This window comes from Miniopterus natalensis, chromosome 1 (genome assembly GCF_054644295.1).
Source record: "Miniopterus natalensis isolate mMinNat1 chromosome 1, mMinNat1.hap1, whole genome shotgun sequence".
NCBI classification, from domain to species: domain Eukaryota; kingdom Metazoa; phylum Chordata; class Mammalia; order Chiroptera; family Miniopteridae; genus Miniopterus; species Miniopterus natalensis.
The window spans coordinates 32,727,120-32,739,503 of NC_142081.1; the positions used below are offsets into that span (position 1 = coordinate 32,727,120).

Sequence of the window (12,384 nt, forward strand, 5' to 3'; positions counted from 1 at the left end):
CCCTCTTGTACCTCCGCACTTCCTACCAGTCTTTATGCCATCTCCAGTTTTCCTCCTTGGTTATGAGTGTGCTCCCTAGCTCATCTTCAGTTGCAGTTGATTATTCAGGATGATTTTTCTATATTTCAGTTGTAATTCCAGTTTGGTCTCTGGAGAGTGTCAGTGTAGCTTCCACTTAGTTCCTCCACCATCTCTAATCTCTGAGACTGTCTTTTTAACTTAAACACCTTCATACAATAAAATCAACTATAGGGTATTTCCTCAGTTGACAGAAATGATTAGTAATAGATTATTCAGTTATTTTAACAGTGAGTATCCTGGAAATTGAGCAGAATATCTTCTTAGTTTCAGCCCCCCCCCCCGCCCCCTTTTTTGGAAGGGATCTGTGTGCAGTGTCTGTAAATGATCAACTCAGGATGGACATTTCTGAACAGAAATGGGGTAGTAAATTCTTTTTCTGTTGTTGCAAATATTCTTCTTCCTCTTATTGCACTACTGAGGACATTGTACTCCCTTCTCACTTGCTAGTTTTTTTCTCGTTATTCTGGAGTATTCTCTTTTTGGGCAAGTTACCTTAATGGGAGAGTTCTTTGTTAACTAGGGCCAATTACCCATTTATTCAACCAGTATTTGCTGAGTACCTATTAAGTTCAAGATAAGGTGTCAGGATTAATGATGCTGCATGCCATAGACATATTAATTATATACAGTGGGCTCTAAAAACCCCCAAATGGTTCAGAGGCCAAATAGGTTTTGGAAAGGGGTATACTTTGTTTCATTAGAGATTTACAGTATACCTTAGAATGTTAAAAATTCTGAGTTCATTTTTCAAACTTTTTTGACCTTGAGACTTTTATTTTGTAGTGCTTATTAATTTTGTGAATTCCATGGAACATACTTTGAAAATGTTGAATTATATGTAGAACCTGCCATTATTGTTAAATAGAGGGAGGGAAAAATAGATATGCAACGACATACTCTTGAAATCAAGTTATAAATGGTGTCAAAGAGGTCTAGATAAAGTGATAGAGTAGTTGAGAAGATGGGAAGATTACTTCTAGAAGTGTAAAAGGATTAGGAGGTGACATATGAATGATATACAAAGGATAAGTTAGATTTGAGTTTGTGGAACTGGGTGGAGGGATTTTTTAACAAAGCAGATAGTAAAATCCAAGACTTAAAGGGAAGTAAGTGTAGACCCTGGGGACAGGGGTTGAGTTCATTTTGGCTGGAGTGTAGCATGCATGAAGAAGAATGGCATATACGGTAAATTGGAGGTTAATTGTAGAGGTCCCGAATGCCAGAATTAGTTGTGCTGTGTGTTTTTTTTTACTATAAATGTAGGTGCCTTGATAATAGTATTTGAGGTCATGTAATTTTACTGTGGTGACAATGGCTTTTTGACTTCCTGACTAGAATTAAAAATAATAATAATAATAAATATATATATATATATATATATATATATATATAGATTGATTTCAGAGAGAGGAAGGGAGAGGGGGAGAGAGAGAAAAAGAAACATCAGTGATGAGAGAGTCATTGATCGTTTGCCTCCTGCACATCCCCGACTGGGGATTGAGCCCATAACCCGGGCCATGTGCCCTGACTGGGAATCAGACCGCGACTTCCTGGATCCTAGGTCAACGCTCAACCACTGAGCCATGCCTGGCCAGGCCAGATTAAAATTTGAGCAGCCAAGAGCACATTTTCACACACAAATTTATGTCCCTTAGGTTTTCAAATTAAGTTACAAAAGCTACTTAGACTTATCGAAAGATCTGTTAACTAGCTAAATATATACTAATGAATATGATATATACAAGTAAGAACCACTCCTTTACCATTAATGTGCTGAAATGCTACTTGTTTCAGCCATGTTAGCTGTTAAATAAATGTTTGTGGAACCTGACTACCAATTACAATATGTATGTGAGAAAATGTATTTATTCAGCAAATATTTTATTGTGTATCTTACCTACCCTAGGCCAGAAGTCATTCCAAGTTACTGGAGTTAAAAGATATTTCGAGTTAAAAATGTAGTTGAGGGGATGAAAGGAAAATAACTCTTTCTTCTCTCAACACTCTACCACTAGTCTCAGTACTTCACCTCCGACACTAGATGTGTGGGAATTTTTCCCACATTTGGTTTTCCAGTTGGACACTGATTGGGTGTCCTACAAATTCATTTTAATTCTGACACTCTCTACCTGGAGTTAGCCTCAGATCCCACAAGTTAAGGGCTCAAGTCTTACAAGCCACTACCACTTCAGATACCAGTTGCAGTCCAGGTTGTTACTCGTGTTTCTGACTGACCGGCTATTTTGGGGGGTTCTCATGACCCCCTCTTCAGATTCATTAATTTGCTGCAACGGCTCACAGAACTCAGGAAAACAGTACTAGATTACTAGTTTATAATAATAGGATACAACTCAGGGACAACCAGATGGAAGAGATGCATAGGGCAAGATATGGGGGAGTGCAGTGTTTCCATGCCTTCTCTGAGTGTGCCACCCTCCCAGCATCTTGATGTGTTCTGCAACTTGGAAGCTCTTTGAGCCTTGTATTTTAGGGATTTTTATGGAGGCTTCATCACGTAGGAATAATTGATTATTAACTCAATTTCTAGCCCTTCTCCCCTCCATGGAGTTTAGAGGGTGGGACTGAAAGTTCCAGCCCTCTAATTATGCTTGATCTTTCTCGTGATGAGCCCCCATCTAGGAGCCCACCAAGAGTTGCTTCAGTAGAACAAAAGATGCTCCTATTACCCAGAAAATTCCAAGGGGTTTAGAATCTCTGTGTCAGGAACTATATTAGAACAAAAGATGCTCCTAGCACCTTTATCACTTGGAAAATTACAAAAGTTTTAGGAGCTGTGGCCAGGAGTGGAGTACAAAGAGCAAATTATGTATTTCTTCTATCACAACTTCACAGGGAGACATTTGTTAACAGATAAAACAATGCACTGGGAGTATAGAATCGCTTCTTATGATAATTAGGAAAGGCTTCATATAGTAATGACATGTAAATTGCATGTTGATAGCCCTAACCAGTTTCCTCGGTGGTCAGTGTCCACCTGCTGACTGAAGGGTCCTGGGTTCAATTCTGGCCAAGGGCACGGACCTTGGTTGCAGGGGAGTGCAGGAGACAACCAATCAATGTGTCTGTCACATCGATGTTTTTTTTTTCCTCTCTCTCCCTTCTATTCTCTCTGAAAAGCAATGGAAAAAGTATCCTTGGGTGAAGATTAATAAAAAAATTGCATGTTTATAGAAACTTTTTGGAAAAGGGCATTCCAAGGCAGAGATAGAAGATAACTACAATTTGTAAGGTGAGGTGTGTTTTCAGGAAATACTGAGGAGAGAGAGGATCTGTATATGCATGTTGGCTTGTATCAGGTCATTGAGACCATAGGGGCAGTTGGGGGAAGCTTTGAGAAGGCTTTATAAAGTCCATGTTTACAGGAGCTGACATGACTTTGGGGGGGCATGGGAGGGGAGTGGAGAGACAGATATGGTGGTTGTAACACATTGTATTGGATCTGTTTTGGGAAAGATGCTCTAAGAAAATATAAAAGTTTAGTTGGATATCTCAAAGAAACAGTGTTAAATTAGGCATTTATGTTCCTGTCCAAGGGCTTGATGTCTTAATTTTTAATAGAAATGACCATAAACCCCAATTTTTTTTTACAATTGGTAGCGTATGTAAGGAATATGAAATGAAATCAGTTTAATAGAGCAGCACAGTAACCAATTATGTAAAGTTGAATTTAATACAATAGTATCTTAGTCTATAGTGTATACTTCAATTTTTTTTTTTTTTTTTAGTTTTGGCAATTTTTGCTTTTAATTACTATAGTAAAATAGAAGGTGAAGATATACTTTCATCAGGTTCATGAAATTCTAAAAGAATTTTTGAGGGGACTTGTTTACAAGTATCTTTGAGAATCCTCTTGGGAGGGCTTGGTCGTGTGGTGGTCTTAGAATTTGTTAATTTGGCTTTTTCTCATTGTTAATGCCTTTTTTGCAAGATTGAGTAGTATAAAACAATTTATTGAGATTTATTTGGTTTTATAAGCAGAAAGATTTTTGTTTTTATTTTTTGCTTTTTTTGAACTTTGAGTACTTTGAGATCAGTACCTGATTTATCTTAAACTTTTGTGGTAATTTGATTGCCTCTGAAGATAAAACCTGCACTTTGTTTCCAGGACACTGTTCTCTCCCTAATTTTTCCTCCTTCACTTATCCCTCCTGCTTTGATTTTGTTCATTGTTGCTGGATCTTTTTCTTCCCTCTTCCTCCAAATGTTGGCATGCTCTTCTTCCTTCTAGATGATCTCATTTAATTTAGAAGTTTTAAATATCTTTTAAAATTATATCTAGCTTCAGTTTCTTCCCTGTAATACAAACTTATTTTTCTGACTGTGTGCTTTCACTTGCATATCTATTAGACATCTACAACATATCAAATGCAGAACAAAATTCTTGTTCCCTCTTCCATCTCTTTCCCCAGTCTTAGTAAATGGCACCCCCCCCCCCCCCAATTCACACAGTTCAGGCTGCAAACCTCTATGAGTAATTGTGATTCCTTTTTTAAATTTCTCCCCACATCAATCCATAAGCAGTTTGTATGAGTACATCCTTTAAATTGTCATGAACCTGACCATTTTTCAGCACCCCGTCTACTGCCACTTATATCTGAGCCATTATCATCTCTGATGGGACTACTGCAGTGTTGCAAGTTGAGTTCTCTTGAGAAGACTGAGACAGAGTTTAGTGTGCAGAATATTTATTAGGAAGCACCCTTTGAATGAAAATCTGTGAAGCAGCAGCATAAGGAAGCAAGATTGGGCCTGTGGAAAAGTAGAGGTACAATGCTGGCTTAGTGACAGTGTTGGTGGCCCCTATGGGGAGTTCTGGAGCTAAAATGTCCAGCTTTGGACCAAAGTGGCCAGGCCTTTATAATCCCCATCTTAGTCAGTCATTGGACATAGGCCACATTGGGAAAGTTATAAGTAGCATTGAGTGAAGTGGCTTTCTGCAGCTTAGGGGATCCCTGAAAATACTGCCAGATGAAGGCTCTCTGGGGACAGCACTACTAGGAGCTAGGGCAAGTCCTTTCTTGGATGACACATCATTGTATCTACCACAGACCAACCTGGTGCCACTAGACTCCCATTTCTTCATATACATTCTGGGAGCAGCTCCTCCAACTTTCCAGTTAGGGTTCTTTTCTTGGAGGAAAATTAGAAGTTTAGTGGGATGAACAGCAGGTCTTGGGTTGCAACTGATACTCACTGTTTCCCTCCTCTACTCTTTATTCTAACCACTCCTCTTCGTCCCTCACCTTCAGCTAGTACCTCTGCTATTCTTAGTGGTTTAACTGGTTACATACCCCTTCTTAGGCCAGGGTTGCTACTTGTCCATGTACTTTAGAATTGGTCAGGGGGGTATCAAGAGATTCCCTTGAGGAGATCTATGTGTGAAATATATTATTTCCTCTACCCATTGTGTAATAGCAGCCTTGCTTCCTCATAATGATGAGTCAATTGCCCCTGACAAAGATGGTCACTCCTCACCTTTTATTCCCTGAATATAAGCAGCCAAAGTGCCCAGGCAGCACCTGTAGTTATAGTTTAATGGGACTCTTACTATGTTCCCAGGTAAAGTGTTTCCCCTTTGGAGAGTAATACCTGTAATTCTATAGACCCTAGAATTGCAGCAATAGCAAGCACAAATTAGGGATCATTATAAGCAAGGCCACTTCTGCATTAACTCCTTGTTCTTAGACTCATGTATTTTTCCTTCTGGGGACACAGCATCATATAAAAGTTTTTAGTTCAGAATGTATACTACATCTTGGAGGATAGTGCTCCATCTTTATAGAGTATTGTCTCTGAACCAGTGCTTCAGCTATGCGTTCAGTGGGCTGTTCCAATGCTCTATCAGGCTGGCGGCTACTGGGTGGTGTGGTTTGTAATATGACCAGTGGATCCCATGGTCACCTCCTTTGCTGTAAAATGGGTCCCTTGGTCTGATGTGATATATGGGATCTTGTGCCAGGGGAACAAACTCTCTCTCTGAGGAGAGACAAACCCAACTCAGAATGTTTTTAATATTTGTCAGAATGAATTACTTTTCCAGACTGGAAAGGGCTCAAAGTAGTCAACTTGCCATCATGTGGCTGATTAGTCTGCTTGAAGGATGGGACTGTTTTAGGGCTCAGAGTTGGTCTCTGCCACTGATAGGTTATACATTTGTCTTTGACAGTAGTTGAATCAGCCTTGGTAAGTAGGATCTCATGCTTTTGGAGCCATGTTGTGTCTATACCATTTGCTCTGTTCACCATGCTAATGCTGGGCAGAGGCTGACTGATGTCAACTGGCAGAGGCCTTTTGTCGTCCTTGTTGTTTAATTCTTCTTCTATGGTGGATGTCTGTCTTCTGGGGGTGTTAAACGTGTTATATGTACAAAGATCTTCATACTTCATGCCCATTCTCATATATCCATCTACATGACTCTACCCCAGATTTCCCTGTCTTCATTTTCTAATCTTTGTCCTCTGATAGCCAGGCCCTTTGCCATGATCTGTAAGTTCATGTATATTACAACCTCAGGTCAGCTCTCTGTCTACCCAAGAGGATGATCAAGTATGTTTCCCTAACCTTTGCCTATTGGGAAGATATTTTTCTTGCCACTGAATTTCATGACCACCCCTGAATGAAGTTATAATTGCAGCTGTTGTCCATTTTTGGTAGGCACTCACATGCCTAACCAACTCTCCATGAACCAAGCTCAGTGACTTAATAAATATCCTATTTCCATGTCTCAATTACCTACTGAGTTAAAACAGCTCACTCAGCAGTTTTAATATTGAAGTTTGTGCATGCATTTTGAATTTTACTTATCACATTGTATTCATTATATATTTTCCTATTAGATTATGAGTTTCTCAGGGGTACAGTTTGTGTTTTATACATCTTTTTATTCCAAAGTCTAACAGAGCGCTTGATACTAGAAATTGTGTTGTTCAGTGAATGTTTATCAATGAAAATGCTTTTAAAGTATGATTAACAAATAGAAAATTTTATAGATCTAAGAATTTAAACTGGGGTGATCACTAGCAAGTGCTGTCAGTTTAAGTTACATGCTAAGTGAAGGGCAATATATGATACTCATTTGCAAGAGGGTAATATAGGAAATACATAAATTACTGTGTATTTTAAAAATGCATTATCAGCTAGCTGATGGTGAAGATTTGAATATTTTTTTGATCCTTCTAGTCTAATATTTTTTGTTTTCTAATTAATGCTTTTTTCCTGAGAAAATTTAGACAATTTTATATCCTGCTTTTTTCATCAGATGTTGTAAGCATTTTTTCTCATTTTATTTAAATTATTTTATAACATGATTTTAATGGCATAGTTTTTCATCTTATAAGTTTACGGTAATTTTTCAATAGTGATTTTGTTAAGTATTTATGTAGACCATTTTACATTGTATATAGTACTCAGTGAACATTCTGCAAAAAGTTTTTGTGTTCATATCTGCTTTTCCCTTAAAATTTTAAAAGTAGAATTACTGAGTAAAATAGTAAGAACATTTGTAATACTGTTGATGTTACCAAAGTATTACCTATCGCCTTAAAAAATATTGTATACCTGTTAACATTTCTAACAGTAGTGAAAGTGTGAATTTCAGTTTACCCTCTCCTGAATTACATGTTATAATTTTAAAAAACTTTGTCACTTTGTGAGATAAAAAAGTGGTAATTTGATTATTAGTGAAATTGCATGTATTTTATGTTTCTTGACTATTTGTATTCTATAAATTGTGTCCTTGGCTCACTTTTCTATTGTGTTGTTTTAACTGGCATTAGTAATTTAATTTCATTTGAAGTCCTCACATTAGTAGACTCTGTTTCATTTTTATTAAGTTATATTAAGTTATCTTCTATGAAAATTTTTGAAAGAACATTTATTTTGTAAACTAGGAGCCTTTTGTGGCAGATGAGTATATTGAACGTCTTGTATGGAGAACCCCAGGAGGAGGCTCTAGAGGGGGATCTGAAGCTTTTGATCCTAAAAGGTGAAGTAAAATTTTTTTTCGTAGACCCAGTCTAGTACAAATTTGTGTTTGAAATAGATGTGACTGTTGGAATTTCTTTTAATGTTCATGTAAAGGAATTTTAGTTTAACAGTTGGTCATTAAAAGATACAAGCATTAGAAATTTGGGATTGATTTTTTTTTTTTTGTCTTTACATTCCTTTTATTTTAGAGAATGAGGGAAGGGATAAGAATTTAATATTTTCTCCAATTAGTAATAAATTAGAAAGAGTTGGTAATAAAAAACATGTTGAATTTGTTTTTAAGTATAGTTTTAAATTGGGGAACAGAGAAAGTCACTGTACCCTGGAATGCACAATATTATTTTTATGTAGTACATTTGCCTTTTGATTGTTTCTTTGCAATTGGTTTCCATTTGGAGGGTTAATGGAGATTCTAGGTGAAGTTTTCTTTCATATCAGAGATAGTCCCTAACAAGGTGCTATAGAGAAGATTAACATGATCATCCTTAGTTCAAGAAATGCTTATTAATACCTTATTTACAATGATAAATGAACTGTTTTGTTCCTAAAATTAATCATAGATGGATTGATACATACTCTCATTTTTCTCTGTTAGGTTATTAGAAGAATTTGTAAATCATATTCAAGAACTCCAAATAATGGATGAAAGGATTCAGAGGAAAGTAGAGAAACTAGAGCAACAGTGTCAGAAAGAAGCCAAGGAATTTGCCAAGAAGGTACAAGAACTCCAGAAAAGCAATCAGGTAAATACTTAACTAAGCAATGAATAGTTTATATAGGCTATAATATCTTTATTTCCTTCCAGCTTTTAGTTCTTAATAAAAATCTAGTCAAATGAGATTAACTGTTGAGGTTTTTCTTTACTATTCCCATGCCATGAGATAAAATGTTAGTGAATTGTTATCAGATACTCTTAGCAGTGGCTTACTATTGAATGTTGGTTTGGGATCACAGTACTCCCTTCTTTGGATGGGGTGCTATCCAGTATAGTGTGGTCCTTCTCCTCTAACAATGCAACCTTTCAGGAATGATGCTTCAGCAGACCTGTATCTTTAGGGGTTCATTGTTAGATTGGTTATTTAGGTAGTGACTTGCATTCTCATTTAATCATAAAATAATACCATACTATTGCCTGGATCAGGTTTTTCCCTAGAGGGAAATTTTACAAAAGTTATGAGGTATGTGCCCTAATAAGAATTGTAGTGTAACTGTGGGAAAAGTGGGTATAAAATTCTTCCTCATTCCATTTTTGAGTAAAAAGAAATTACTAAACTGGCCCTGGGGCTAAGTAGGCCAAGCTTCCTAGCCATTCTTAGGTCCTAGACTTAATCTAATCCCCTGCACGGTCTGGGCCTGATCTAGAACTTGGTTGCCCTTTTTAAATGTTATAAGTTTGAGGAACAATGCTTAGCTCTGCTGCCTCCTGGGGACTGTTTGTTTTTTAGCATTAGGGATTAGCAAACTGATCTCTGCTTAGATTTCATTTATTTAGATTCCTTTAAGCATGTATGGCTGTGAGAAAATATTTAATAAAGAAGTCAGTAATTTACATGAGATAGAAAATGTGTTTTTAAGTAGTTAAGGTGATAGATTCCAAATGCTTCTAATGCAATTTTCCCTTGGTAATAATAATAGTATTGATAGTTAATCTAACAAGTTCTGGAGCCAGTGTTCTCTACAAAATATTAGCTATGTAATTTCAAGCAACTCATCCTTTCTGTGCCTTAGTTTTTTCACCTATATATAAAATAGGTTGTTGTAAGGATTAAATAAGTAAATGCATTGATATGCTTAGAACAGTGTGTAGCACAGGGGATGGCCTTAGTAAATGTTTGCAGCTTTCCCCCCTCAATTTAAGGTTAGAACAAAATTACCATTCTGAATTATCAGCAATTTTGTTATTGGCAAGTCTAAAGCATTCATGGTACATAATTTTTATCTACCACAGCACAATCAGTGTACCCTGGGAAAAGGAATATTCTAGGAAGTAATGTACCTTTGCCTCAGTAGAATAATTGTAATCTTTTTCAAAACTGAACAAAAAAATATTTTACCTTATTTATAATACTAGCATTTCTCTTTAAATATTTATTTATTTAATTTATTTTTAAAAATATATCTTTATTGATTTCGGACAGAGGAAAGGAGAGGGAGAGAGAGAGAGACAGAAACATCAATGATGAGATATCCATTGATCGAGCCCACAACCCAGGCATGTGCCCTGACTGGGAATCAAACCCCGATCGCCTGGATCCTAGGGCGATGCTCAACCCCTGAGCCACGCCCGGCCGGGCTCTCTTTAAATATTTAAAATAAATGTTTGTTAAATATTCTTTTTAATCAGTGTCTTTTACTTCTAACATGTTTTTGACTCATTTGTAGTAGCAAGTGAGCTCAGATGACTGGTCCCTTTGATACTTAGTTCATTGTTATCAGAATCATTATTTATGAGTAAGTGGTACTGGGAACTTGGTTAAACAGGATGGATAGTAAGTAGCCTTGCTGTTTTGTTGATTAGCAAATGTATTCATGATACAATATGATGATTTAAATAGTTAAAAGTATAAAACTGCAACTTTGTTAAAAAGTTTTCAGATTATGTGGTGATCTAATGGGCATGAATTGTTTTTGTAGATTATCTCATATATAACTTCTATGTTATCTTTAGTTAGCTAAATTTAGAGTAGTGATAAGTTAATAGTTTTGATACAAATTATAAGTTAATCTGGGCTCTGTCATTGTATGATAAGTAAAACTGGATTCTGTCATTGTATTTATGCTTATGCACATTTTTTCTAGGTTGCCTTCCAACATTTCCAAGAACTAGATGAGCACATTAGCTATGTAGCAACCAAGGTCTGTCACCTTGGAGACCAGTTGGAAGGGGTAAACACACCCAGACAACGGGCTGTAGAGGCTCAGAAATTGATGAAATACTTTAATGAGTTTCTAGACGGCGAATTGAAATCTGATGTTTTTACAAATTCTGAAAAGGTGAGCACTGTTAGAAGGATAAAAGCAAATTACAGCATTAATAACAATGTCCTATTTATAAACTACAATTATGACTTTCCAGAGAAGAACTTTAAATCACTGAGTGGCTGACTTAAAAGTTTTTATTGTTCTGAAATGTAAATTAATACACTAGCCTACAGATTGTGGATGAAGTGTTTATATTCTAATTTTTAAATGGTTTGCCTGGCATTTTTCTTTATGAAGTTATGTGTGGTTTAGAAATGCTAAGGTGACTGTTAATGAGTATTTCTGTAATTGACTTTTAATATTAACAGAATATCTGTAGTTTTTGAATAGTTACATTTCATTTGATGAGGGTGGTCTGACCTAAATCATTATAAGTTGAAATGGCATTTTTGTTGTTTTATTCAGTTAGTTTAAAGTAGGATATATGCAGCAGTATGATCTGAATTATTTTCATATATCTTGTTTATCCTTTCTGGGTTCATAAACTCAGAAGAAACTTACACTTCTGCTTTCATTAAGCAGTGAGTTGAATTTTTTCAGAGTGAATGAACTGCAGGTTTCATTGGGAAGGTGATTGTGGCATTATGAAATGGTAAGATTTCAGTCCCAGAAAGACAAATGTGTATGTTTTATTGACTCAGTAGTGATACTCCAAATGTATTCCTGTTGCTCAAAAAGTTTTATTTGTTGTTTTAAAAGAAAATTGTTTGGGTGAGGGTCTGTGGGCATACATAAGGGAATATTACTATTTTCAAATATAAACTTTTTTTTTGACATATATAATGGTTTTAAAAGGATTATTGCTTTTATTTTTTAATAGATAAAGGAGGCAGCAGACATCATTCAGAAGTTGCACCTAATCGCCCAAGAGTTACCTTTTGATAGGCAAGTTTATTTCTCAAGAGCTAATTTGGATATATGGTGTAATTTATAGAATAAACTTGTTTTTTTTCCTGTATGATTTTGCTCATTCAACAAGAATTTATTTAGTACCTTCTTTGTACAAGGTACATACAGTATATAATAGTTGAATGAAAAAAATATGGTCTCAGTTTCTAAATTTAATAATATACCTTGAAATAATTTCAGCCCTTTGTTTTCCTTCTGGGGAAAAAATGATGAGAATTTTGAAATTTACCGAAGTGAGATTTTGGGTTTTTATTTTTTGGACTTTGATAACCAAGGTGGGAAGGGACTGAGAGAGTTTAAACATGGAATCATTCAGCTGCTTTTTCCTATCTCTAGATGAAAGATAGATGAGAGATAGTTTTTAAGTGTGTTTTGTTGTTGTTGTTAATCCTCACCTAAGGATAT

At 36.0% G+C, this 12,384-nt stretch overlaps 1 protein-coding gene across 1 annotated transcript in view; it reads left to right on the top strand.

Annotated features, from left to right (window-relative positions):
* Nucleotides 1-12,384, top strand: part of EXOC5 (exocyst complex component 5) — a 42,689-nt gene that overhangs the window by 5,761 nt on the left and 24,544 nt on the right. The window contains exons 2-5 of the mRNA XM_016198173.2: nt 7,992-8,086; nt 8,684-8,831; nt 10,888-11,082; nt 11,891-11,955. Of these exons, the coding sequence (XP_016053659.1) occupies nt 7,992-8,086; nt 8,684-8,831; nt 10,888-11,082; nt 11,891-11,955 (503 nt within the window). The remainder of the gene's footprint in view (nt 1-7,991; nt 8,087-8,683; nt 8,832-10,887; nt 11,083-11,890; nt 11,956-12,384) is intronic.